The 26,210-nt window shown below is 40.6% G+C and overlaps 4 protein-coding genes across 11 annotated transcripts in view; 2 read left to right on the top strand and 2 right to left on the bottom strand.

The window, feature by feature from the left end:
- Positions 1 to 5,292: 5,292 nt before the first annotated feature.
- Positions 5,293 to 8,876, top strand: haus7 (HAUS augmin-like complex, subunit 7; the record flags this gene model as incomplete). Its single annotated transcript, XM_080854591.1, has 10 exons — positions 5,293 to 5,358; positions 5,753 to 5,868; positions 6,142 to 6,215; positions 6,357 to 6,418; positions 6,603 to 6,724; positions 6,955 to 7,119; positions 7,375 to 7,480; positions 7,927 to 8,151; positions 8,397 to 8,508; positions 8,749 to 8,876. 10 exons carry the CDS (start codon positions 5,293 to 5,295, stop codon positions 8,820 to 8,822), a joined length of 1,122 nt encoding a protein of 373 aa, XP_080710717.1. The 3' UTR covers positions 8,823 to 8,876.
- Positions 8,877 to 9,672: 796 nt separating this feature from the next.
- On the top strand, positions 9,673 to 12,466 carry LOC308377841 (ninjurin-1; the record flags this gene model as incomplete). The annotated part of the gene is made up of 4 exons (XM_080854600.1): positions 9,673 to 9,738; positions 11,023 to 11,254; positions 11,865 to 11,994; positions 12,345 to 12,466. The coding sequence occupies 4 exons, from the start codon at positions 9,673 to 9,675 to the stop codon at positions 12,421 to 12,423; spliced, it is 507 nt and encodes a 168-aa protein (XP_080710726.1). The 3' UTR covers positions 12,424 to 12,466.
- Positions 12,467 to 13,446: 980 nt separating this feature from the next.
- Positions 13,447 to 18,215, bottom strand: emd (emerin). The gene is made up of 7 exons (XM_080854599.1): positions 18,162 to 18,215; positions 17,136 to 17,220; positions 16,896 to 16,991; positions 15,853 to 15,887; positions 15,277 to 15,302; positions 15,064 to 15,123; positions 13,447 to 14,218 (listed from the first exon to the last, which is right to left on the bottom strand). Exons 2-7 carry the CDS (start codon positions 17,215 to 17,217, stop codon positions 13,993 to 13,995), a joined length of 525 nt encoding a protein of 174 aa, XP_080710725.1. The 5' UTR covers positions 17,218 to 17,220; positions 18,162 to 18,215; the 3' UTR covers positions 13,447 to 13,992.
- Positions 18,216 to 19,257: 1,042 nt separating this feature from the next.
- Positions 19,258 to 26,210, bottom strand: part of flna (filamin A, alpha (actin binding protein 280)) — a 41,726-nt gene continuing 34,773 nt past the window's right edge. For all 8 annotated transcript variants that reach the window (XM_080854573.1, XM_080854576.1, XM_080854574.1 and 5 more), the window contains 11 exons: positions 25,954 to 26,157; positions 25,418 to 25,570; positions 25,059 to 25,181; positions 24,648 to 24,914; positions 24,170 to 24,307; positions 23,822 to 23,937; positions 22,208 to 22,340; positions 21,670 to 21,846; positions 21,137 to 21,355; positions 20,672 to 20,875; positions 19,258 to 20,540 (listed from right to left, as the gene is read on the bottom strand). In XM_080854573.1, coding sequence (XP_080710699.1) covers positions 20,356 to 20,540; positions 20,672 to 20,875; positions 21,137 to 21,355; positions 21,670 to 21,846; positions 22,208 to 22,340; positions 23,822 to 23,937; positions 24,170 to 24,307; positions 24,648 to 24,914; positions 25,059 to 25,181; positions 25,418 to 25,570; positions 25,954 to 26,157 — 1,919 coding nt within the window. In that variant the 3' untranslated portion in view covers positions 19,258 to 20,355. The remainder of the gene's footprint in view (positions 20,541 to 20,671; positions 20,876 to 21,136; positions 21,356 to 21,669; positions 21,847 to 22,207; positions 22,341 to 23,821; positions 23,938 to 24,169; positions 24,308 to 24,647; positions 24,915 to 25,058; positions 25,182 to 25,417; positions 25,571 to 25,953; positions 26,158 to 26,210) is intronic.

Raw genomic sequence — 26,210 nt, 5'->3', positions numbered from 1 at the left:
CAAAAGGAGTCGCTAAACTATGACCTCCCAGGACAACAAAAACAACAACAGGCTCCAAGGAGGCAAAACAAAGAGGGGAAGGGAGGGGGGGGTCTATTCATTCCACCTTTTACCGACCGATGTTAGTAGTGTTATATTTATTATCACTTTCAATACCTTTTAAGCATCTTCATCATTAGGACTCGATTATTTATTTATTTAATTTATTTTTGTTTGTTATGTTTTGAAATAGTAAATTACTGATGCTTTATGGATTAGCTTTAATATTGATTTCTTTGTTCATTTCATAAGTTGTTTGCTCAACTTCTTTTTTTATTTCCATCATCACTTTGTCTAGCTTCTCTCTCTATGTGTGTGTGTATGTGTCGTGTCTGTCCTGAAAACAGAAAAAAATATATAACAAAAATACTAACAAAACAATGATACAATACATTGAAAATCCTAATCGTTAATAAATTATAATGCGTCTGCGAAGAAAAAATAAAAGAAGAAATAATGGACAAAAAAAAGTATTGCCACCACCATACCATAATCCTGTGAGATAGGTAAACAGATCCATGCTTTTAGTTTTGGAAACTCAATCTGTTTCTGCATACCTACAGCTTATTAAGGCCTGGAAGGCATTGGCAAGCTTATTCAAATTATGTCGTTTATTTTGATTGAGACAATCCATGGAACAAATGTGTTTCTTCTCCCTTCTTAATTTATGTATTTATTTTGGTGGTTTGATTTGGATTTTGAAAATCTTGATCGACACCTCAATCGAGAGCTCATCATCAGGGCTAGGCCCTTAATCTTGAGCGTTTGAAACTGAAGTCCAAAAGAAGACAATTTCAGTCGGATGATAGCTTTGTTTCTTGTCTGTGCGTACGCCCTCCCCCAGGGCCGCATCTCTATAGCTGAAAAGGGTACGGCAGAAGCAGCATGGGATGATCGCAGAGTGAAGTTGTGCATTTTCACTGTGACTCCCCAAGAATGCCTCGATGCTACCGATGGATACATTTTGAGCCTTTTGGAAAAAGATGCATTGACCCTTTAAACATTGACACAGAGATTCATCTATTATGTGAATACACTTCAGCAGACCCTTTAATAACCTGTCTCATAGCGTCACTCATGGGATCATGGTGTAATGTATAAATAATATATATATTTATTAAAATATAAAATGTCTCAAACTCGGTTTTGTCTGCCATATCTTGTAGAAGATATGAGCGATGTCCTTTCACTCATCAGACATGCCAATGTCTATGTTTGCTCGTAAAGACAAACAGTCCGTAAATAACACATCATTGTGGCCACCAGAGTCAAATTTGACAAAACACACCTGTTTTTTTCTTGATTTACTTTCATTTCCTCTCAGATTGCACATATTTGCACCAACCTGTATATCATACAATTCCTGATCATTCCACCCATATCATGACATGCTAAAACATTCCATTGATCAAAAGTACCACATAAGGGACAACTTCCAACTATATCCGACGATACTCTGGGTTGGTACTATTCAGATCATAACGCTCTTGTCAATGCATTGCAATGCAATACAATCACGTAAAGAATGGAACAGGCACTTATGCAACAGACTGCCCTGTCCACAGCTATGTGAAATAGGCATGATGACTTGTATATAGGGCTCTCAGAAATCCTTTATCTGTATAGAATTATTTTCTAGAAGGCCCACTCGTCGGAAACCGGATATAAATCGAAAGACGACATTACATGTGTGATCGCGGCCGTGTCAACGTTGCATCGGTTGATTGATTCTGTGCAGAGCATGTGTTGATATCATGGTGTGTACCTCACTGTCGTCATTCTTTTACTTTACCTTCGTCTTTTGGTGGTAACAGTTTCACTCACTCACTGTATCTTGTGAGCAGAAGATGGATGTATACTCCTCTCTCTTTAATGTGTGTTGTTGAATGCAAGTGTTCTGTCTATATGGCTGTGGATTCAGAAGCTGTCAAGGAGCAGCGCTCCTAAAGGGTACGCAGGGTCCATCTTTCTTTGAGTCTTTGATTTCACTTCTTCGCTGAACTTAAATTGTTCTGATTCCCACACTTCTTCGTTGGAGACAAAAAAGAGCGACAGTGATACTACAGTGACAGTTCTGTTAAATCTTCACATTCCGTAAAAGAAAAAGAAAAAACTTAGAGACATGCTTTGATTACCCTTCCCTCTGTTTGTGTGTGCTACCTTTAATGGAGTCACGTGATCCTGACAGTTCCAGTGGAGTCTGATGCCAGTCAGAGCGCTGGCAGGTCTAAGGTCAGGTGACATCACTTGAGCGAACACCACAACCTTCATATTCAAATGTGCTGATTTGCACAGGAGGGAAGGTCTCACTGCATTAAAACTTTCAGTTACACTTACCTGAGCAAACTTCATATGTTCTGATCTTAATTTAGATTAAAATTCATACCCACACAAATGGGTGTTTGTCCTAAAAATATTACAAGGCTTGATGACTGGCAAGTATATCCTGCTACTCATTCTGTAACCATACTATGTCCAGACTGCTGAATTTGATTATATTACCTAGAACTGGTATTCCTTCTCTGCCATCACCTGCCAAATTCCATTTTAAAACTTAAAATGGCGACTTAAGTTTTAAGGAGTTAAAAAAAAAATGAATCCAAAGTCTGTCTGCCTTTTTTGTTTTGTTCCATTCTGTTGGAGTTGGGAAGTCACCTGAGGTGAAGCAGAAAAAAAGAAACAAAATGTGAAAAGAGTATATAATATATTTAATATAAAAAGTTATAAATTATTGTACAACTGCATCACTGCTGTACATTTGGCCAAAATGTGCACATGTGCATCTTTTCTTTACTTTTTAGGACACATGGTCGTTTTCTCACCTTTTTCTTTCTATTTACTTTCCTGATGCTTTTTGTAAAGAATTAAATTACAATTGAACAGCTTGTACATTATTATTATTATTACTATTATTATATTTATCATTATTATTATTATTATTGATTCTTCCCACAGTGCTCTTTCTACTGATGGAATAACATAGACAGTTGCACATTCTCCTGAGCATATTCTTCTGCGCTACAAAGAAAAAAAAGACAAAAAAAATCAGACTATAAAATATATTAACTACCTGCCTGTTACTTAAGAGAAAAAATATATCTATATATGATGAAAGAACACACCTGTATACTGTAGACCAAACTGTATGGAACTCTAAGAATTTATTGGGAAAATAAGTCAACACTTTTTGTCTGTAAAAAAAAAAAAATCAAAGTATTCTACAATAATAACTTTGACCAGTGTCTGTGGTTGTGTCTTATTGTCTGACTGTATTTGCTTCTCCTTGTACTGCTTGCCTGACTCTTTGTATAGTTGTCCACTCTGGATTCATCACAACTTAGGGACTATCTATTTTTTTTTTTCAGTTTCAGTAGTGTTCTATAACTCTCCATTGAAAGGACACGAAAGAAACTTGCCTAAATAGGAAATAAATCTCGAGTCAAGGCCATAAACTGTGTTCATAATCATCGGTCACGCTTGACATCTGGATGTGTGGCCCTCTCTGACATGAGCTTTCAAAGCATATATTTTCATAGATGGATTCAAAGTATACAATGAGACATGACAAATAAAGTTATATATAAATGTAGTAAAGCAGTCCATTATGACTACTCAGGGTTTGTCAGGTTACGGAACCGCAGTAATGTGCCTTATGCTGGATATTTACTTGGGGCCCATAATAGAAGACTATATTATTAGCATATAACTGTGCAGCTCAGTTGGATTTGAAAGGAGTGGAGATTATACAGTCTCCAGCCTTCTAGCTGTGTTGAGAGACTTTCACAGCGTCTTCAGGATCTGTACTCCAGGGGGAGATGAGGGAGATGCCTCTAACGCTGTGCCAAGTCAAATTAGTAGATAGCGAGGACAGACTCCCCCTGTCATAGCAGATAGCACACTGCTTGAAGTGCAGCAGGATGAACATTAAACGCTTTGAATGGGCTGGTAACTATGTTGCTAGCTGTAAAAGGCTGCCTGGATATTCACTGTAGCCCTAAAGCACCATTTGCAACTCTGGATGTCCCACTTCCGCCTGTAGATTTTGGCCTCTTCAGGATCACCACGTCGAAGTTCCTGTTGAGACCAGAGGGCTAATAGGCCTCTTCTGCACAGGATGTCTTTGTCAGTGTAGTCATTGGCACAGGTAGACCAAAAGATGAACTGGCACAGGGGTCTCAGTCCTGTCAGTCAGTGCAGTAGCAGTAGCACACAGAATATGAGAGCATAGCTGTTCAGTCATATATTGTTCGTTATTGTCTGTTTTTCTTACAGTTCATTGGGTGGAGTGTCTATGCACAATTTATGCATGACCCGTTTTTCAATCATGCGTATTACAGTGCAGGGAAAAGCATTGTATTTGGAATTTAACAAACATTTAAAGGTTGAACCCGTGATTCTAGGGAAAGGTTGTTGATATTTGAGCTCAATGATAAATCAAATTTCACCAATCCGTACTCTGCCCTTCTGAAGCAATGTGTTGATTGGCTGAGGTAATTCTTTATGGAAGGACTGTGTACAAACACCGGAATGTTTCTGAGTGCATTCCCACAACGTAACCTTGCATTAGCTGAATTTGACAAAAAAGTGTATTTGATTAGAATTGCACTTTCACCTTCAACAGACACTCCAGCATGATGCTGGAGTAGCCTACAATACCCATAGATTTTAGCTCATATGGGTGTGTACCAAGGACAGTCTATAACATCCCTATATGTGCAGATAATCAGGGACTGCATCCTTTAAAATGCACATGAACTTGTGATGCTACTGAGATGGAATTGGCCATTTAATTCTATTTATTGTCAGGTGGAAATGAATGAATTAATTAGAAATAGGACATTTCCTTTTCTCTGTCATAGGCATAGCCCAGATAACACACTTGAGCAAACCAGTCACATGTTTCATGATCCTAGCTTGTGCTGTCACTTCCTAACAGTGAAGCATGAGTTTGTGCTACTTTATATTTCATATGATGAAGGCGAGTACAAAGCACATTTACAAGCACGGGAGTGGCTGAAGATATTTACATCGGGAGACCTGCAAGGAGGAGTCCATGTTATAAGAGTACCAGTAAACTGTACTGTATGTGTATGACTGTGTAAAAGCCCAATTGCAACTTTACACTCCGACTCCAAAGGTGGCGGTAGTGCGTCAAAGGTTGGTTTACTAACCTCTAGAAAGTCGTCTTTGACAAGAAGAAGAATCAACAGCTTGCTTTTTCTCATAGACATGTATGGCTTTTTCTGTGCTGATATGGCGGGTGTTTCAAAACAACAGCATCTAGCGAAGCTATCGGAGAATGTTTACAATACTTTACAGGTACATTTTTTGAATTATTTTACTTAAGGTAAATATCTATGCCATCAATTGCCGAAATACGTTTTTGTAACAGTCTTTACTTATGTTCACATATTGTTACCTGCTACAACCATATCAGTGGTTGCTGCCAACTAACGTTAGCTAAGTTAGAAGTCACCCCGAAGTTATTATAGTTGGTATAGTATAGTAAGTTAACTATAGCTTCTGCGAACTGTTCTTTTCTTACACTTAACCTGTAATGTGCTAGCTTTATTATCATAGCTATCCTGAAATTTGCAAGCGGGTGACGGTAACGTAGTTAGACTGCAACGTTAGTTCAGTTCACTGTTTGATGTTTATATCTAGCTGGCGAACTAGATCGGTCAACATTCGCTAACGATACATTTTACTGCAGATACTTGGGTGCCCTCTGGTTGAAGGTCTCTGTCTGAGGGAAGCCGAGAGCATTCAAGAGCTCCTCTGCACCCCATCTGTTCATCGCAGTGACATTTTAAAATGGATATGTGTCAGGTAGGCTATATTTACTTCAAGCATTTTGTCATATCCGGCCAAGAATATTACATGGTGTGACAATATTCCCCCATTAAAACAGCAGTCCACTCGGGTACATAATAAAGTCCTACCCCTGAAAAACTTTCCAACTATCGCCAACACTATAGGCTATATGTTGAACACCATAGTGCAATGCTATTGCTATAACATAACACAGTGATACATTTATATAGATTTTACAACGTAGTATTCAGGTCAGAATTCAAATGTATTGTCTTCCCTTTTTCAAAGCATTTGTCCACGGTTAAATGCAAAGTTCGATGTACTAAAGAAGAAAGAAAGAAAGACAGATACTGATAGTGATGGTAAGAGAGCCAAGCTGGGTGGATGGATGCCACCAGGCTTATTTGGCCTTTTCTCAAGTCACATTTCAAACATTTCAAGCAAATATTGAGGCGTTCAACAATATTGCCTGGTTTCCTAATGCTGCATTATCTTTCATGCAGTACTCGTACACTTTGCCTATGAATTGATGCTGTGTGATCTCAACGACCTGGATTTAATAAAGGTAAAAGCAGTCCAAGCCCCACAGACATAACTCGTTATTTGAATTCTGTACATAAAAAATATATTAAGGTTTGTGAGAAACATTGTTTCCAGTTCTGATCTACCAATGTTCTCATGATTTGAAATATTGATATATTTCGGTCATTGTCTCACTTTGTACAACTCTGGATCTTTCCTTCCACCAGGGTGTTGCCCCTCCACTGCGTCAGCTTTGCTTCCTAGAGCGGCTCATGAGTCTCATATCTGGCCCTATACCTAGAAATGGCAGCATGACCTGTCCAGATAGCAGTGCCGCCTCCTCCGACGGGTATGTCTGATCGTAATGCTTGACCCGTTCTCATCTGATCGTAATGTTTGACCCGTGCTGATCTGATCGTAATGTTTGACCCGTTCTCATCTGATCGTAATGTTTGACCCGTGCTGATCTGATCGTAATGCTTGACCCGTGCTCATCTGATTGCGATGTTTGACTCGTGCTCGTCTGATTGTGATGTTTGACCCGTGCTCGTTTGATTGTGATGTTTGACCCGTGCTCAGGGCTGCCTTGTGTGGTGACAGGACCCCTAAGAGGAGTGACCGGCTGCTGAGGGAGCTCATGTCCCAGCCTGCCCTGCTCCAGGAGCTGCAGACCTCCACCCTCAGCCCTCTGCCCTCCAGCATCAGATGCCTCATGTCTGCATCAACCAAGACCTCAGCTGCTGGGTACTCCACCCTAGATTGTATTACCTGTGGGGGAAATTACGGAAACATTTGTTTGTGGGCAAGACTATTGGGTGACATGTCAATTAATAAGTAATGATGATAAATTATACAGAGCACTATTTTGGAATGCAATGAAAATGTACTCACTTGATAACCAAATGATTTAAATACCACTCTTAGACACACAATCTTCTAGAGAATGATGAAAGTAAATTCTGTGTTTCTAAGGTGAAACGTTTCTGTTTTGTCACAAAGGGGAAAGCAGCAGTCAGTTCCTAGGAAAGTCAGTGAGTCTGAGCTGAAGGAGGCCAAAGATCAGCTACAGGCCACCAAGAACACTCTGGAAGAACTTCAGAAAGAGGTTGGTCCCCATATAGAGCTTGTAATTTGGCCCCACAAGGGTTTCCCGTAGTCATGTCAAAACGGAATCAAACTCAAAATTGACCAGAATGACACATTGAAGACTTTTGTTTAATATGCCATTTATGTTGCTTTCACGTGCCTAAGGATGAAATGGTAATGCACAATTAAAATATATTGTACGTTTTTTTTTTTTTGCTGTTGTTTTTAAACCAATGTTATGAGTTTCCGTAGTTTTGTAATGCGCAGTGTAGATAGAATCATCTATTGAAAGTGAGCTTGACAGGTGGCCTTTGTGTCCCTCCCCCACTTTGAAACAATCCCCTGATCTTCTGCTTACGCCTTTTCTGTCTTCCACTTCTCTGTGTCTGTGTCTTTCTCTCTCTCTTTTTCTCTCGTTCTCATCTGTCACTCCCCCTCCTGCATCCCCATCCTGTCCCGTCCCAGTGTGAGTTCCTGGAGTCTGATGTGTCCGTCCTCAGCTCCCCGCAGCGGCCCCCTCTGTCCCCATGCACGCTGCGTGTGGCCGCCTCAGACCTGCAGCAGCTCATGTCCACCTTCGGCCACATATACTACGACTTCAAGGGCTACTGCGAGAAGCCTCTTCCTAAACCTCCCCTCCACACAGACACCTTCCAGACTGTTGGACAGCTCCTACAGGCCAGCAATATGGTACGGCTGATTCATGTTTCAGTATACTTTTACACTATGCATTTACATTTATATTTACGCTCCACTTTCACATTTATATTTACACTACACAATCACACTACACAATCACATTTTACGCAAGTTATGCTAAAAACAAGCCTTAAGAAATGCAGGAATGTGAGGTTTATTATAAGTATATAATGTAATGTTTCTTTTCTTTTCTATTTATCTCTGCACTCCTTTCTCTCTCTCACTGGCCCTCTCAGGAACTTAAGGTGTATGAACATTTGACAGACACCTCATCGACTATGACTGATATTTTAAAAGATCTGCCGACAGAAAAGCGCTTTTATACCAGCGGGGAAATGCAGAGCTTAAGTGAGTTGACATTTACACATTCATACTCAGCATTCTCTTAGGTTTAAAATTTTCTGGAAGCCAAACAAACCAAAGCCAAAAATGAACTGTATTTTAGCAGGGATTTTTGAAAATAGGACAACTTAAAGGAATGTCTGTAGTATTTCAAGTCTTTTTGAGGTGGATAATCTCTTCAAAAAACACAAATGAGACAAGTGGATGTTGACTGATTTTTTATATATATATATATATCTTTTTCAGCCACCATGTTGGAATCACTAAAGAAGAAATACTCCAGTTTTCTCTCCACCCATCATAATAAGCAAGAAGAGTAACTATATCTTGCATCTAATAGAAGCAATGTGTTCTTTGTAAATAATTTCTGATATTTGTATGCCTATTTACCGAAACATGTTTCTTGGATATTGATCGAAAACAGTTTGTCTTTTTATATATGTCAACTAATAAAATGTCTTTGTTGTACATAATTTAGTTTTTGAATATATTCATGGTTGAGGCAAAGATGCTATGCCATTCAGGCCTAGAAAAGAGTCCTTCTTTTGGACACCTAAAAATAAAAACAAGTGGCCTAGCTACGGCTCTCAAAAGATGGAAATGTTTGTGTAGCAATGCAATTTTGAATGTGTTTTTGTATTTTGGAGGACTTTCATGCATCTTTGGAAGTCTAGGAGCAGTTTTGATATTTCTGAGAAAAAGGGGGAAATAGACTTAATAAAATAAGTATACATCACATGTTGAATAGGCACAGATATGAACGTTTTAGAGCACGATCAAAAAAAGAATTCTTCGGTTAAAGGAAAATTCTTTGGGCACCGCAGAAGTGTGGGACCACACAAGATTGGTAGCGACAAACTGGTGTTTTCTTGAAATGTTCATACCACCGATGTCTCACCAGACCGTGGCGTTATCTTTTAACCTCTGCTTAATGGGTGGGTTTGTCACAGAGACATGGGAGGGACATAAACAAACTACCTTCAGCTTCAATGAACGGCTTACTTTGGAATGGGATCTTGATTGAGCAACAATGTTTTAAAGGCCGAATGAATGCTGATAAAGAAAATATAGGGATTCATTGACGATAATGTTAAGATGAGTCTACCAACTATTGAGTAACATTTAGAAGGACTAATTCTCTAGAACTGGGGCGATTTTCTCCGTCCCAGTATGGTGCGCGAAGGACGAGTGCCCAATGGCGAGGATATTGCTTTAAACAAGCCGGGAGATGAGGAAGTAAGTTCAAACAAAAGTTTTGTTTTATATTATGCTTTGTAGATGAGCAATATACGATTTAGGAGAATATACAATTTCTTTGACTTAGTCAGCATAATTTTGAATCATTGTAGGTTATCGATACAGTCTGTTTTGGCTTATTTTTTTTGTGGTGTGTGTAGTACACACGCATACCAACAAGTTTCCACAATGACGTCCAAATACAGCCAGCTGTATTTACCACCGGACGTTGCCTTGGCTTTCGGCATATGTGCGGCAACTTTCTCACTGTGTCCTTGAAAATTGAACCCATGTGTGAACCTTTAAGAACTTTCATTCTATTTCATTTGAAAAGAAAAGGCCTATTGTGTATTGAGCAGTATCCATCGGAGACATTTGATTTTCTATAATATTGATAAGGGCACTTGGTAGTCTATGTGGCCTTTCTTTACTCTTAGTTTGCCGTGTATACTACACTTATTTCAGTAGAGCCAAAGACGAGCAAGAGTCAAAATTTGGGTGTTGACTTGTGCATGCAGTGACAAGCTCACTGCATCATACAGAAACTCGCCAGGTGAGCACACCTTTCCCATGGGCCCCCACCTCCACCCAGCTCAAACAAGCATTACAAATATCTTACAACACGCACACACACAACTGAATGAATGGTAAATAAATCTGAATCGCCAGAGTGACTATATGGAGAATGAAGTGTTCAATTTTACGGGTTTGATTTCCCATTATGTTCTCTCTTCTCTGACAAAATGAAAATACCTCAGTTGTTGGGTTGTAATGCAAAAGTCTCTAGTTAAGATATATCTGATTTTGTGAAGTAAAACTGGGAAAGTGTTAACATTGGGGGAAACTTAAAATCTCCTTTATGAATACTGCTTTTAAGGAAAATACTTTACATCTAAATCCAAGAAGAAGGGTGTTCAAATAATACATTTGCTTTAGCATCCAGACTGGACACCTTATCATACCATGGACATTTTTCAATATTTAAACAAAAGTCTAATTTAGGTTTCGGTTTCTTTTCTATGGCTTTGGTCAAAAACTAACTGCTGTATACATGTGGAGAAAAGAAAATGGTTGAAGGTTAAATACCTTCGGTTGAAATTTTAATGAATAACTTTGAGAGCTATTTAATTATTTACAGAGAAATGAAGACAAACATTTCACATGTGTATGGGTACCTTATGGAAACAAACCCTTGTATATTGTGTGGGAAGTATGTCGTGCACTATATACCTATATACATCCTCACATTATTATGGCTCTCTCAACGCTGATTTATGTCCCCAGGCCAATATCCAAACAGAGCACTTCAATCGACCAATCAATCTGAACCACTACGCCACCAAGAAAAGTGCAGCCCAGAGCATGCTGGATGTTGCCCTGCTGATGGCCAACTCGTCCCAGCTTAAGACGGTCCTCTACGTGGGGCCGCAGTACCGCTTCTACATCCCACTCCTGGTGCTCCTTAGTGTGTCCATTACACTGCAGGTGGTGGTGGGCCTTCTCCTGGTTCTCATTGGTCAGTATTGTATTGTATTATAATCAGCTTTCAGTGCTGTACAAATGCTGAATTGCAGTTTTATTTTGAGGGGTAAAGAATCAGAGGCACTGATTATAAACTGTTTTCAATGGTGTCCAAATTGACTATAAACTGATTTCAATGGTATCTAAATGCTGAATTTCAATGAGAGTTAAATGAGAGTCGAGCAGTGGCGTAACGTAGATACGATGAGCCCATGTGTAGCCGCACCTGCTGCACCCCCTATAAATATGCCCCTGGTCAAGAGCCAGTCTTGGAGAGTTAAATAGGTATGAAGGTGTGACATTCTAGCAGCTGTTTGTAATATCAGTGTTATAACTGTAATGACTGCAAATGTGCCAAAAGCACTGTGGAGTGGACTGTTCAGAGAGAAATGTCAGCATCACACAATATGTATATATATATATATACGTATATATATTAAAGACAATTTGATTTGATTAAACTATTGGAAGTGAACTAACGGAAGTGAACACTGACCTTTTTTTTCTGCCTATCTACTGTCTATTTTCAAATAGAAACATTGACATTGAGTCGTAGTGCCTCAGAGAACTGGTCTGACCTCTCTCTCTCTCTCTTATCCTTTTAGTGAAGTACGATCTGAACGACACAAGGAAACACCAGAAACTCAACACCATGAACAATGTGGCCACAGTGTTTGTCTTCTTCACAGTTCTTGTCAACATCTTCATCACTGCTTTGGGATTCGAGGCTGGTCGGTGAGCAATGTCTTGGTCTGGATATCACTTGCATGTACGAGGTTGGCTGCATAAGTGTGCCTGGCCCAATCCATTCTTACTGTGCAGGTTTTCATGACTAACAGTATTTTATGTTGTATAGAGTATTGTGGGTCATTGTTTGAAACCTTAAAACTGACAAACCACTGTAGAGTAACATTTTGCATGACATTGCGTATCATGAAAATATTGATTCCAAATGTCAGTTCTGTCACCTTGCATGAACACATCTCAGTTTTATTTGTCTTTATTTTTATTTTAAGCTTTATTTGTCTGACAAAGGTGCCGGGTTGGCACACAGTAACCTCCGGTGCCTTGGTGTTCTTTTCCAGGGACAGTATCATGACGGGCCTTTCCGTGGTGCCGGTTCCTCAAATGCTTGGGTCTGACAACCACACCAGGGAGGGGTAGGGCTCTCACTGCCGCAATCAGCCACTCAGTTATCACTCAGGAGCCATCTACGCTCAACTCCTCCCATGCCTGATAGGAATATATATATATAAAATATTATATTTATATATTCTTTTATATATACATAATATTTATGCTATATCAGTTTATATATACATTTCTGGTTTGACCAAACAGGTCAGTGAAATTACCATGTTTACTATCTGTTGTCCAACAGCACTGGCTGTGAAATACAACACAGTAAAGAGGAAAGGCATTACCAGTGGCGATGATTCATTTTTTTCCCCAGGAAATATGTTCTCAGGTTTTCTAGTGTAGCTACACCTTTTGTGTGGTTTATAAATGTTGAAACCTAGGCTTGCAGTTTTGAGTTGTGCTTTTTAGCCTAGGAACGGGGGTGGTTTTAGCAATAATGTGTACTACTGCATTTCTTCAAGTTCCTTTAATACTTTGTCACTTTAAGTTGTTTCATTGTTTTCTTTTTTTAAGATACTTGTACAATATACTTGACATTATTCTTGAGCAATTAAATTGTTCTATTCATTCCATCCATTCTCCATTTTGTATAAAAACTGTGGGAACTGCTATAGCTGAAAACGTATACAGTTAGGGTGACTATGCCTTCAATTCGAAACATCCAGGTCATAACCACCCATTCTTTAGCCCACACACCTTCAGTCCCCCGCCCTCTATACACACAATACATTCAGTTCTGTTCTGGGTAACAAAGATCTCCTGTTGAAACCTCTTTTAAAAAGCAGCCACCAATAATGCAATTTGTGTACTAGAACAGTAGCTTTTGATCACATGCTGTACCTTATTTCAAACGACACATTTGTTGCGTGAGGACATGTTACCATTACCTGCAGCATTAATTACATACAAAGTAATCCAAACATAACATTTCGAAACCAATTTAAATGCTTAAAATGTGCTTTATTGTTAAGCAAATGCATAGAAAACAGGCAATCAAACTGCTAAACAAACTTGAAAAAAATATTGTAAAAGTTAAAAAGTGGTCCATAAAAATGTGGAAATGACTGAAAAAAATACATCTTCTGCATTGTCTTTGGCAAAATATTTGATAACACTGTAGTCCTTCCTAAGGTCAATAAAACATTGTAGTGTGTTGTGACAATCAAGCTACTTCTGATATACATAAAAAATACTGAGTACTGAGAATCCTTGATTCAAATCAATTATTGTGCCTAAAATGTAATTGACAACTAGACTTGACCCAAAAAGCTTTTTCAACTCCAATGTAAAAGCCAAACAATTCAATGTGAAAACAGGACGGTACAGAGCATAAGCAAGCAATAGGCACAAAATCTGCAAATAATTGTAATGATTGTACATTCTGAAGTTGGGGTAAAAACTATTTAAAAGATTTACTTTTTCAGGTCTATGGTACTGCAGTTGACTAAAGATGTGTCAGCACAGAACCATACAATTTTTCTTAAAAAGCCATTTACATGTTTTTAGGGTCCCATAAACAGGGCCCACTCGGTGTGAAATATAAAAGAAATAATTAATTATTGTTTTGTTTTTTTAAATTGGAATAATGACTAACTATGCTTCAATCCTGTTGAATGGGTTCTCCTCCTCAGCCTCCATGGTTGAGTACACATAATAGAGAAATACTGCTATGACAACAAAAACAAGCAGGCGTAGCCACCCCGGGACTCCCCCAGATTTTGGGGCTTCTGTGACAGGCTTCTGGTAGCTGGTTCTCGCTGGCGGGGGCTTGGAGTAAGACATATTCTGGTAGGAGGCCTGCGTCCTGCTAATGACGGGCCTAAGACAAAGTGAGACAAAACAATGGAATTCACTCTACGTGGGGACTACGGTGATAAGGTGGCATGACGCCCTTTTTTTTACTAGGGTGATCAAATGCAAACAGACCAAATGCGGGATGAGTGGTAAGTTTGTTCGCGACAATGTGGGACATGTTACCCAATGCTGAGAGGTGACTTTGATATTATGTCTATCTAACTGAATATGGAACATTTTTATTCTGTCTTTTGCATAAACACACTTATACCTCTGCTATTTGATTTCACAGCACACCAGCTAGTCAATCAAAGATACAGGCTACCGCTTTTGCTATATGATGGATATGATGAGCTATGTTGTCGCCTGGTAGCTTTAACCTTATCTGCAAAGTTTGTGTAAGTTTGGTTGTAGTGACATAACAGAGGAGTTCACTAGCCCCACGGCCTCTTGACTGCCTTCACTGCTCTCTTTTCAGCCATTGGCCTCGAAAAGCCTAGCTATGTTGCATATGTAATGAGCCTCATTGTTGCTTTTGATGTAGCACTATGAACTAGAGTTGAAATGACGGGCAATCATGTGCCGGGCAAGTAAAAGCCAAACCAAACGACCTATGAAAATGCAGGACATTATCTCACTATAAGGGATTGAGGACAAAGGGTCCAAATCCTGTGCAGTACACAAAATGGGACCCCTAGTCACCCTACCGATTACAGAAATATTCCATTGGCACTTTAGTTAGGTGAGGAAATTGAAAAACGGATTTAGAATTCATAGGAGTGGTAAAGTTATGTTATTTCCACATCACACCATAGGTGTGAAAGAAAAATGTGTCCGAGGTAAAGAAAACATCAGGACATTAAAACTCACTCTTCAAAGTGATTATCAACTTCATGGCTGTTTTCTTCAAAATGTCTTGGTCTTCGGACGCTGTGGAAAGACAACACAAAGACCGCACAAAGACGATACAAACACACAAACAATCATTTTTTACAGTTTACAGTGATTTTTACAGTGTCATTATTGCTTTGATATGCAGTAGATCCTCCACCTTAAGACATTGTCTACGTTAACTATACTCACACATCACCAAAGCCTTCTTCTCTCACCTGCAATGTGGAGAGAACAAAATGTCATAATAAGTTGTTATGAATTTAGATTCAGTGTAATACACAACACCAATAATTCTACCTTTTTAAATTTGAACATATGGGTTAACGCCTCTACAGTCCTATAAGTTGTAAGATAATACATCTAGTTAGGCCGAAGATATTGGACCACATACTGGTAAAATAATGTCACTTCAATTTGAACATATGCTGTTTAAATAATCACTGACATGTTACAAAATGTATATGAAATAGTGAAGCTGAGTGAGTGTTTGAATGGCTGATGCCTAATTATTAACTTTATTGTATTGAACCGGCTGCATTTGTTTGAACATGGCATACCCAAGAGTATTTCTTTAGTTCAAGTTCAGCACTGCATCACCTGGCTGTTATGGCCATTTTGTACTGCAGTTCTGCACTTCTGCTGCCACAGGTGGGACTAAATCCTCTGTCTGTTTCTTTTCCAGCATCTGATTGGCTAGACATGGTTTTAGCAGGATCTGGTCTAGTAGTCACTCTGACTAAGAAAAGGTAATGCATATGCACCTACCGGTGGGTGGTATTGAATGTATTCGACTTCTTCCTCTGTCAAGACAAAAACAAAGCTTCAGTAAGCAAACATAATATTTTCCTAGGGGCCAAGACACACATATTCTTACGCGATATACAGTACAAGCTTAAAGCAGCAGTAGGAAGGTGCAATATTTATCATAATCTGCATTTTACGGGTTGAAAATCCAACACGCCATCCACTGTTCAAAATCATCCTGAACCTTGCAAGGCCGATCCTGTAGAAGTAAACGTTTGGGAGTTATCTACGTCATGAAACGGGCTGCCCAGTCTCTGCCTGTGAGTGTGAATCTCATTTTCAGTTTCTGATCGAGGCTCATCATTCAAAGTTGACGCCCACCCCTCCTCAGCCCCTTGCCCGCTTTTTTTTTCAAAATTATGCAGTGGGTGGAGTTTGACTAAAAGCTGGGGGAGAACTCACACTTTAAGTTGGGGGAGCTTAGCTTCGTTAGCTTCATGCAAAATCACAGTCCACTTAGATTTCTGTCAGAATGGAGTGCTACAAGCCCTGCTCTCTAACCTCCCACCTCTCAGGCTGTATCTATGTAAATGGAAATGAGCCCTAGTGACTAGTGACTATGTTTATGGCAGAGATAGTGACACACACACACAGTCTGAATTCTATCTCTGCATTTTACCCATCCAGGGTAGTGATACACACAGTGAAGCACACTAACCCGGAGCAGTGAGCTGCCATTGGCGGCGTCCGGGGAGCAGTGATCGGGATTAGGTGCCTTGCTCAAGCGCACCTCAGCCGTGGATGTGGGCACTTCCCCCGCCCACATTTTTCCTACTGGTCGGGGAAACCCTAAAAAACCCTAACCAGTTAACCCTGAAACCCTAACCAGTAGGCCACGGCTGCCCTATCTACCAATAACATGATAACTAATGACAAATGTAGGACTGGGAATGGGGAAATAAATCCAAGGGCCCAAATAAGGTATAGCTCTTCTTCAGCAAAATCAGATGCTTTCAAGATGGTCACAAAAGTGTGGATAAGGGTGGCAAGCCAATGACTCTTACCCTCTTCTCTGTAGTACGTCTTGTCAGGAGATTGTTTGGGGGTACCTTCGGCCATGGCCGCTCTCAGCTTCTTCTCATAGAGAGCCCTGGTGGTGCCTAGCAGTCCCAGATACAGACGTTCATCAGTATTATAATATTTCATTAAACACTGTAATGTAATTCGTTTATAATACATCTAACGATTAGTTAGACACACTAATTCAAATGAGTGCACACCAATTGACAACATAGGCTACATACCAACTATAGGCCCATGTTTGATGCCATGTTCGTCCAGGAGATCACTGATCTCCTTTTCTGACTTGGTACTTAGATCAGACATCAGCTGAGAGACAACAGGATACCGAATCAAACATTATGTAGGGTTTTATTGTATGTAGACATTTACAAAGTTATTAACATCCACATATGAATATTAAAAGAAAGTTTTTTTTTCGGGATCAGGTATCTGCCTGTGTAAAGTATACGTGTTCAACAGTTACAGAGAAACATTTTGGTGATCCCTTGAACACATAGGTAAACAACCAAAGACTTGAGTACAACCGCCAATGACACTGTGTAGGTAAGATATGTAATAAGGTTACTCGTCTCCGGATGGCATCTACAAAAACTCAACAAGCAGTTAAGGCACACTGACACTGTGCTCTCTAAATGATGCAAATCATTGCAATAATGTAGTTAATACTGCGGTTGCCATTTCTCCAGCGTTTATGTAAACCGTTCAGTAGCGAAAGAAGAATGTGCAACCTCTGTCGTCTGAACCAGCTCAGACAAAATACCTAATTAACGAAGTTAGCTATGTTAACAAATCAGAAACAAAAGCCAGATAGATGCTTTCGATTATGCTAACTAGCGAGCGAGCTAGCTAATTTGTATGACCACTGCCTTCCTTTTTCAGTTTGTAACTATGTAAGCAAGAATGTTCACTTTACCTATTGGGAAAGAGCGCCAAATCATCTTCTCAACATTCAAATGTTAATTTGACAACCGACAAGCTAAATCACAAACTTGGCGTTTGTTTCACGTGAAACGCGAACTTCTATGCATGAAAGGAACTTGACTAATGCAAGCTACTGTAATGTTAACGTTAAGGGGTCCTATTTCCTGATTCAAATCAAGCTGGAGTTAGTTTACTAGCTAATAACGTTCAGAGAATGTCCACTAGGCCAGTAGCAATAGCATGCTACGGAATGATATCTGGCAACCAAGTAGCATCAGAGTAATGGTTCATCACATACAAATACAAATAACGTAAATTAACGTTACCTTACAAGTCTCTTCGACGTTCTTAACAAACCAGTGAATTAATTTCACGTTGTCTTTTTCCCGTGGGCGTGACTCGCGACGTGTTGCGCGAGTCCTTGACAAACGTCACAGGGTGAACACATCAAGATCTAGACAGGCAAATCCAGCACGAACTAGAAATTGCTTTTGCTTTTCATTGTTATAATACTTCACAGATTTAGGCAAAATGTGGCACAGATTGCTGCGTTATTGTTCACAAACGGTGCCATTGCCCAAATGTTTATAGTTCTAGTCATAATAAAAGCAGACGCTTTTATCCAAAGACAACGATAAACAAATATGTAATAACATTACATTCATGAAACAATATTAAGTATCATTTTGAAGTAAAACCATCAAGTATTACTATCGGCTAATAATAATAACATTATGGTTATATTTATAAAGTATGCCTCAAACAAATTAACTAATTAGACAAATATGTGTTTCTAAGGCATGTTACACGGAGATATACATGAAGTTCATTATAAAGTCCATGAAAACTAGGATCAAAAGAAGTAGGCCTGAATTTATATCACATACGTTGCCAGTTGGCAATAAAGTACATCCCAGGAAAGCAGATGATTTCTTAGAAATGTGTTGTGCGCCATCTAGTGGCGGTGGCGTTGGCCAAGCGTTCACTACCTAATATGGCCAACGCTATATGGATTTTTTCTCCGGGACTGCAGCCCTATGAGTTTGGAGAATGAGTCAGCCGCATGCCAATTACTGGGCGTTGGCTGGTGTAGCTCCTTTCGCTGGTTGCGACACACAATGGGGAGCAGCCTTTCCTCTCTTGACGTCTACTTTTGCAGTTAAATGTGCAAAGGTCCTTTCCATTCCAAAATGAGTTACAAACCAATTAACAGTTAAAAATATTTCTTTCAAGTGCTGGCAGAAGAAATAATATTAGTATTGTCCTTTAGTACTAGGTCATTGTGGACTGTATAAGAGTTATTGGAATAAAATGCATAGCCAATAACTGAAAATGTCAGCACGCTCCACACAACACATTTCAGAGATGAATTGACAGAACAATACTTAAGATAATTTTATTGTGTATCAAAATATTGTAACAGACTTGCAAACATTGCTGAAGTTGCTTTCTTTTCAAAACATGTATTTTTTAAATTTTGCAATACTGATTACACAATAACAAAGTAGCACAGGACAGAGCTGAAGGTAGGAGGCGTGAGAGGGAAAATGTGGCACTTTGATAAAGCGATTATTTTTCATTTATTCATTTTAGGTATTGCAAAAGAAGGCTCTTTCAATAACCTCCCTCACCTTCCACTTTATCAAACATCTGCTTCGCTAAGTCAACTTCAGTCCAATTTTTTCTAACTTCCCTTTTAGTCATTATGTAAAAACCACCACCTTTGGCTTTGGTCCTTCTCTAGGTCAGCCAGTTCTCAGCTGGCATCGGAGAAATGCATTCATGAACAACACGTGGAGACAACGCTCAGTTAGCAAGTGCAGGATGATGTAAAAATGTTAAGCCTTGAAAAAAAAAGACTCATAAACACAGTAAACACAGGGCAAATCCACAAACAGGCTACTTTTGCACCAGTGTTAGTTTCGGTTAATTGGTGTAATAAAGGCTTTTGAAGGTGTGTTGCGGTTCTGCTTTAAGTGTGTCAATTCACCCTAAATATTGACCAAAACATCTTATCTACTCCAGATGCGTGGCACTTTTTTTTATCCCCTTCTACTGCCATGGGCTACAGTTATCCTCTACAGTTAAGCTCAGAACAGCAGTGTCCTAAAAAACCAGGCAAAACTAGCAGCAGCTACGTTGTGTTAGGGACAGCAACAGTAACACAAACATCTGTGTAAACCTACACCAGCAACGAACCAGAGCTACACAACTACCTCCTCATCAGACATTTTCATGAGAGTCAACGAAAGCTAAAAATTACCCTAAAGTTATTTCTGAAGTTCAGTCGGTTTACAGTAAACAAAGGTGCTTTTTTTTTATTTAAAATCACTCTGTAAGTGATATGGAGTATGGCTGGGAAAGGTTATGAATAGACAGATGGAATGAAATGGAAAAAAGGCACAGAAAATAGTGAGGAGCGGAACAGGGAGGATGTTCAGTGTATGTGTGTTGGGAACAGGAGTCTTTGGCTGGGCCTCCAGCCCATAGGCTGGGTCTGGGTCTTGGGATTGGTGGTTCTTAGACGGTGAAGTGGTAAGGGCTTCCCGGGATGTGTTCATCGCCCCATTTGACCACCAGGATGTACTCGCCCTTCTCCTTGAGCTGGTAGGAGACGTTGTAGAGGCGGTTGCCCAGGTGTTTCACCAGAATTTCCTCGCATGGTACTTTAGGCCCATCAACTCCTACCAATAGCATATTCCTCCCTGAAGAAAAGAGGATAAACGAAGGAGGTAGAAATGAGAACATTGGACTGCCAATACTCCACATGGGATGGTTTAACTTCATGACAAGCAAGAACATCCCTGAAATCACAAAAAAAAGCAGCACACATTACCTGCTTTGCTGCAGTCCACGCTGAAGCTGTTCTTTTGGCCAACAAAGGCTTTGGTGAGACCCAGGCCCTTGGCAACCACCCGACTGGCATCAGACGAGGCCCAGCCTGGCGCTGCCTGCTGACTGGATGTCACGGCACGGGTAACTGGGTCCACCATCACAGACGAGGTCTCATGCATGCTGTGGCTACTGACCAGGCGAGACCCTGTTCAAGAAAGAAATGTTTCAGTGAATTGTCAGTGGCTTGTACCAGTATTCACATATCTATATCATGCTTGCTATAATTCAATTCAATTAGGAAAGTTAATGTTTTATCTCAATTATTGCAGTGCTCATCAATGATCTGCTCAGCAAAATGTGCCGGTACAATGACACTATGTCTCGTGGGCTTCATCTAGATTAGCTAGATTAAAGAAGTAAAGCGGGTTTACAATCACTGTGCAGGGTTCATGAACGATCATCTCACCAGTGATTTTAGCTTTGTATGGGCTGCCGACAATGTGATAGGGTCCGCCATATTTGATTGAGATCAAATAGTTTCCAGGAGCCATTGGGGTATAGGTGACCTTGTAGCCCTCTGGGCACTCTTGACAGTCCATCTTCACTTTGGAGGGGCCGTCGATGGTCACAGCCAGAGCACCGGCACCAGCTGAGCTTGTGTTCACGATAAACTCACACGGAGATCCTGAGAATGATCCAGGAGAAATTCACCACTCGCACTACTTCATTTAGTAGACATCTTGATCACAAAAAACAAAGCACTCCAGGCAAAGTATTTATTGTATTAGTTTGTTTTTATCCACAGAAAATCACACCCACTGGTGCTGCAAGCTTCTTGCTCAATCAGTCGAGATTCAGAAGTCTTGACTCCAAAGACAATTTACATACCACAGAACTAAAATACAAGTGGCATGCATTGAAGGGTGACAAATTAGTCCTGGCAAGGGAGTAAAAAAGGGGAAAAACAAGAACTCATGGAAGTGATATAGAGATGAATACCTGTGGTGCCTCCCTCTAGTCCTGCCCCATATGCAGACACCATTCCTGGGTCTCCTGCCTGTCCTGTTTCCCCAACCCGGATCTTGAAGGGGCTTCCAGGAATGTGGGAGCCATTGAACTTCACATCAATGAGGTACAGACCATTTTCCCTCGGAATGAACCGCACAGCATACTTGTCTGTGGGGGGCAGGGGAGGGGGGGGAGTAGGAATGTGATGATTAGTGATGATGTGTTGAATCACAAGAGAAACCTGGGAAAGCTAAGGAAGTTGAATAACGACAAACACATGCACAGCCTACAGCTGGGCCAGGGGTCCAGCTAAGTAGACGCCGGAACAAAAGGCGAAACACACTCAATGATAATCCACTGAAGACTGAACCACCATTTAAAATAAAGTCTATTGAATGCCTCATCGCTGCAAACCATGTTACTTTCCTTTTTCCCGGTATACTTGACTTTCCAATAAGGAAGGTCATTTAATGTGTTGAGTCTCTTTTAAATACCCCTGAAGCATTTTTTTCTTCATCTCCAGGTTTACCTTCGTCGATCTCTGTGACGTAGCACTCCTCCAGAGCTCCAGATGGGCTGTGCACCTTGGCGTCGATGACGCCCTTCGCCCCGTTCAGGCTTACCGCAAACGAAGCCGGTTGGTTCACCTTTAATCCCGACTCCTGTGTTCAGATGACAACTCAACCTCAACTCACCATCAAGATCTTAGACGTTTAGTGCATCGCATTACTTGCTGGATCTGTCATAAACGTCATCCCTGCTTGTGTAACACAACTCATCACTTCACCTAGCTGTGTACTTTTTTGATGTCTTACTTCTATAATTAACTTCATTAAGGCCTAACATTTCTACTTAAAGTAGCGTGTCTGCAAAAAAATCTACCCTGAATTCTCCATACATTCCCTTCTGTTACCTTGTATATACAGTAAGTTCTCTCTTTCCACATCAGTCATTTATAATTCCTGTGTCACACATTGTCTGTCTGTGTCTGTAAGACAACCTTACCTTCAGGCTAAAAGGGTTAAAAAGGGAGGCTTAAGGAGTATAGAAGAAGTATAGACCCTAAAAGCCCACAGAGAAAAAAAAGTAACAATCACGATTTATTAATGATTGATTGCATACGTGAGCAGATTTGAAATGAAAAACAAATGAGTGAGAAATAGAAATAGCCTCTTTTGCCCTCTTTAACCCTTTAGCCCCTGGTTTGCACTCCATTGAAGGGGGGGAGGGGGGAAGGGAAGGCTGTTGGGAGCCTTTAGGACAAGGCACGAGAAATACAAACAGTCCTTCAGTGTCCCTGAGTCGCGAGTACCACCCATGAACACAGCAGCGGCCCACACAGGGAGCAGCCGACTCTCGAGAGGAGGTGGCCCGGAACTGGCCCGGGTGCGCTGAATGCTATACCTTTAAGGCTGTTTACCGCCATTTTGCTTGACCTCTAACACCCCAATTTAATAAACATCACTTAGAGTGCCGCCTGAAGCAATCACCTAAAATTGCAGGATGTCTGAAGATTGACCTTCATTGCTTAATTGCTGCTTTAGGTCTTTTTGAAGGGCAAATGGCCCCTATCATGGATATGCCTTAATTCGTATTATACCCCGGAGATGAGAAATACTCCTTTCTGGTTGGTAGGCAGGTGTCCCAATATTTTTTTCTAACAGGAAATCTCAGGTAAACAGTTGAATCTCCGAAATAACTGGAAGTTATCTGGAGAACTCGCAAGCAAGTAAGCATTGCATCAGAAAGCTAGCTTCTTTTTAAACTGAACAAAATCTTTCCTTTGAGGCTATGCCTGCTTGCCTTAATACGTGTCTGACGGCTGATATTTTCTTAAAACGGGACACCTCGTCTGCCATTATCCCCTACATCATAGCACTGTTCATAAACTGGTTGGAATAGTGGAAGTAAATCTTGACATGGTAAAAATAATCTCTTTTATGATAATTCCCCATTTTATAGGTTTAGTACAGTATCTCTAAGCTATAGTAACCGACTTTCCTCATCCACATCACCATTACCCATTGACTGTCTGCACTGGCAGAGCTGCCTTGATTCCCTGGCTGAGGAGGGAGCTGCTGTGTTATGGGTGGTCTGGGGCTCGTTTTGGGTGGACAATTGTCTGTTTTTCTCGAAGCCTCACCTGAAGACTGGCAACAGTAAGACGGCGGGCGTCGTCAGACGGCGAGGCCACTGGCACCACGAAGGGGCTGTCGGGGATGTGCTCGTCGTTGAAGCGGATGGAAACCTCATAGTCTCCTGGAATGAACACAGATCAATCAAGTTGTTTTATGTCCTTAGAAGGCTCTTAGCTTCACTGACTGCATATTCGTATGATACAAGTAAAAATTACTACCATTATAAGCAATAGTTGTAGTATTAGCATTAATATTGAGACTGACCTTTGTTCTTGGCAGTATGTTTCTCAAAGAATCAATCAGTTTCTCAAGATACCAATCAATACATTGATCTTTAGAAACAAACATTTTACCTGGTTCTTGGACAATGTAAGAGACGCCACTGGATCCGTCCTTGCGGTCCTCAAAGGCGATTTCTGCTTTGCTGGGGCCCTCGACAGCAATAGACAGACCTCCAGCACCAGCTTCACGAGTCCAGATGCTGAATTCAGCTGCACCACAAGAAAATTGATTATTTAAAATATGGCAAGGGGTCACTTTGTGTTCACTTACCCATTCTCATTTCACATATACACATACATACAGCCTCTCTCTTCAAATTCAAGTTTCACAAAGAAATGTATTTCATTTTCATGCTAATTTGTATTCCTTGTCCTCTACACACACACACACACACCTCCCTGGCTCAACAAACACACAGTGATATAAGCCCCATTTTCCTTTACACACACACACACACACACACACACACCTAACCACACAGACAGACAATACTGATAACACTGACTTGAGGAAGAGACGCCACTCCTAAGACATGGCAGGCTTTTATACCTGGAGCTCCGGCCTCTGCCCTCTCAAGTCCAGGGCCTCCGGCGCGGACCTTGTGGGACCCTCCCTCTCCCAGTGGCCCCACTGTGAACTGGAAGGGACTCCCAGGGACGTGCTGGCCCTGGTACTTCACACTGACTGTGTGCACGCCCATCTCTGTGGGGACGAAGCGGATGCAGTAGGTGTTGTTCTCTCCCTCCATGATCTCTGCCTTGTGGATCTTTCCGGAAGGACTGGTGACCTGGGCGGTCATGTCAGCTATGCTGATCTCTATGTGATGGAAAAGTGAAAAGGATATCATTTTTGAGAAAGAGGACATAAGATTGCGCATGGATTTTCCTATTTCTTTGTTGAATGATGGTGAAAAAAGTTACAGTGGTATCCATAAATATGACTGATCTTCATGAGAATTACCTGGGATTTTCAGACTCAGGTCACACTGGCTGCCTACATTAGCCACAGAGGCGGCTCTTCTCTTCCTGGTGATGCTCTCCTTCATCCTGCCCTCTCCGGTGACCTTCACAGTGAAAGCACTTCCTGTGTCACAAGAGACAGCAGCAAAGGGGACAAAATTTAGGACATAATACTATAAAGGCCAGACTTGGCATTATATTGCAATCACCAGATTTGCCTTTACAGTGTTATCCTGAACAGGGGTTTCAATAAAACAATGCAGTCAGTTAAATTAAATATGCTCATATATTAAATAAATTAAATATATTCATTCATTCATATATTCATATTCATAATGGTTTAAGTGTCAAGACTGGCACCTGGGACATGCTGGTCAGCAAATTTAATGTTGATGATGTAATTTCCTGGCTCAGTGGGGCAATAGGTGACTTTGCAGGTTCCGTCCTCCAGGTCCTCTGTGTTGATGTCCACTTTACTAGGACCCTCGATGGACAGACTGAGACCGCCATAACCTACAGCACACAGGACAGAATGAGCATGCGTAGATAGATTTGATCGTTTTTTATAGTGTGCACATAAGCCTAGGTACAATGTCCTTGTGTAAGTCTAGTAATTGAGGGTTTTTATACATTGTACTGTACATGACAAACCTAACCCTAACAGAAAGTGCACCTTGTAAAACATGGGCGTAGAAAATCAGTATGTATCTATGTATTATTTGTGATACATTAATTATAAGGGTAAAGTATGTAGTTCTTAAGTCTACGTATAATAAAATGTAACGGAAAAGTACAACTTTCGACAATGAATGCTAAGGTACTGGAGATGTGTAAATGACAGGGTCTCTGTATAAATGCTTAGCTCCAGACCGACAAAACTTTGAGTGTCGCCCTACCTGCATCACGGGTGTCAATGATGAACTCGGCTGGCTCGAACGTGCGAGCCTCGCTCAAGCCCTGTCCAGACACATGCACGCGGGTGGCGTCTCCGATCTCTGATTGGTTGATCATGACTGAGATGGGGCTGTTGGGAATGTGCCGGCCGTTCTTCTTGATGTTCACCAGGTGCTCGCCGATCTCCTTGGGCACGAAGGAGATACCTGAAAAAACAAACAAATGAAAACAAATTAATACATGGAAATGTTTGTTCTTC

This window comes from Sprattus sprattus, assembly GCF_963457725.1.
Source record: "Sprattus sprattus genome assembly, chromosome: 16".
Taxonomy (NCBI): domain Eukaryota; kingdom Metazoa; phylum Chordata; class Actinopteri; order Clupeiformes; family Clupeidae; genus Sprattus; species Sprattus sprattus.
This window is presented reverse-complemented; position numbering and strand designations above follow the sequence as displayed.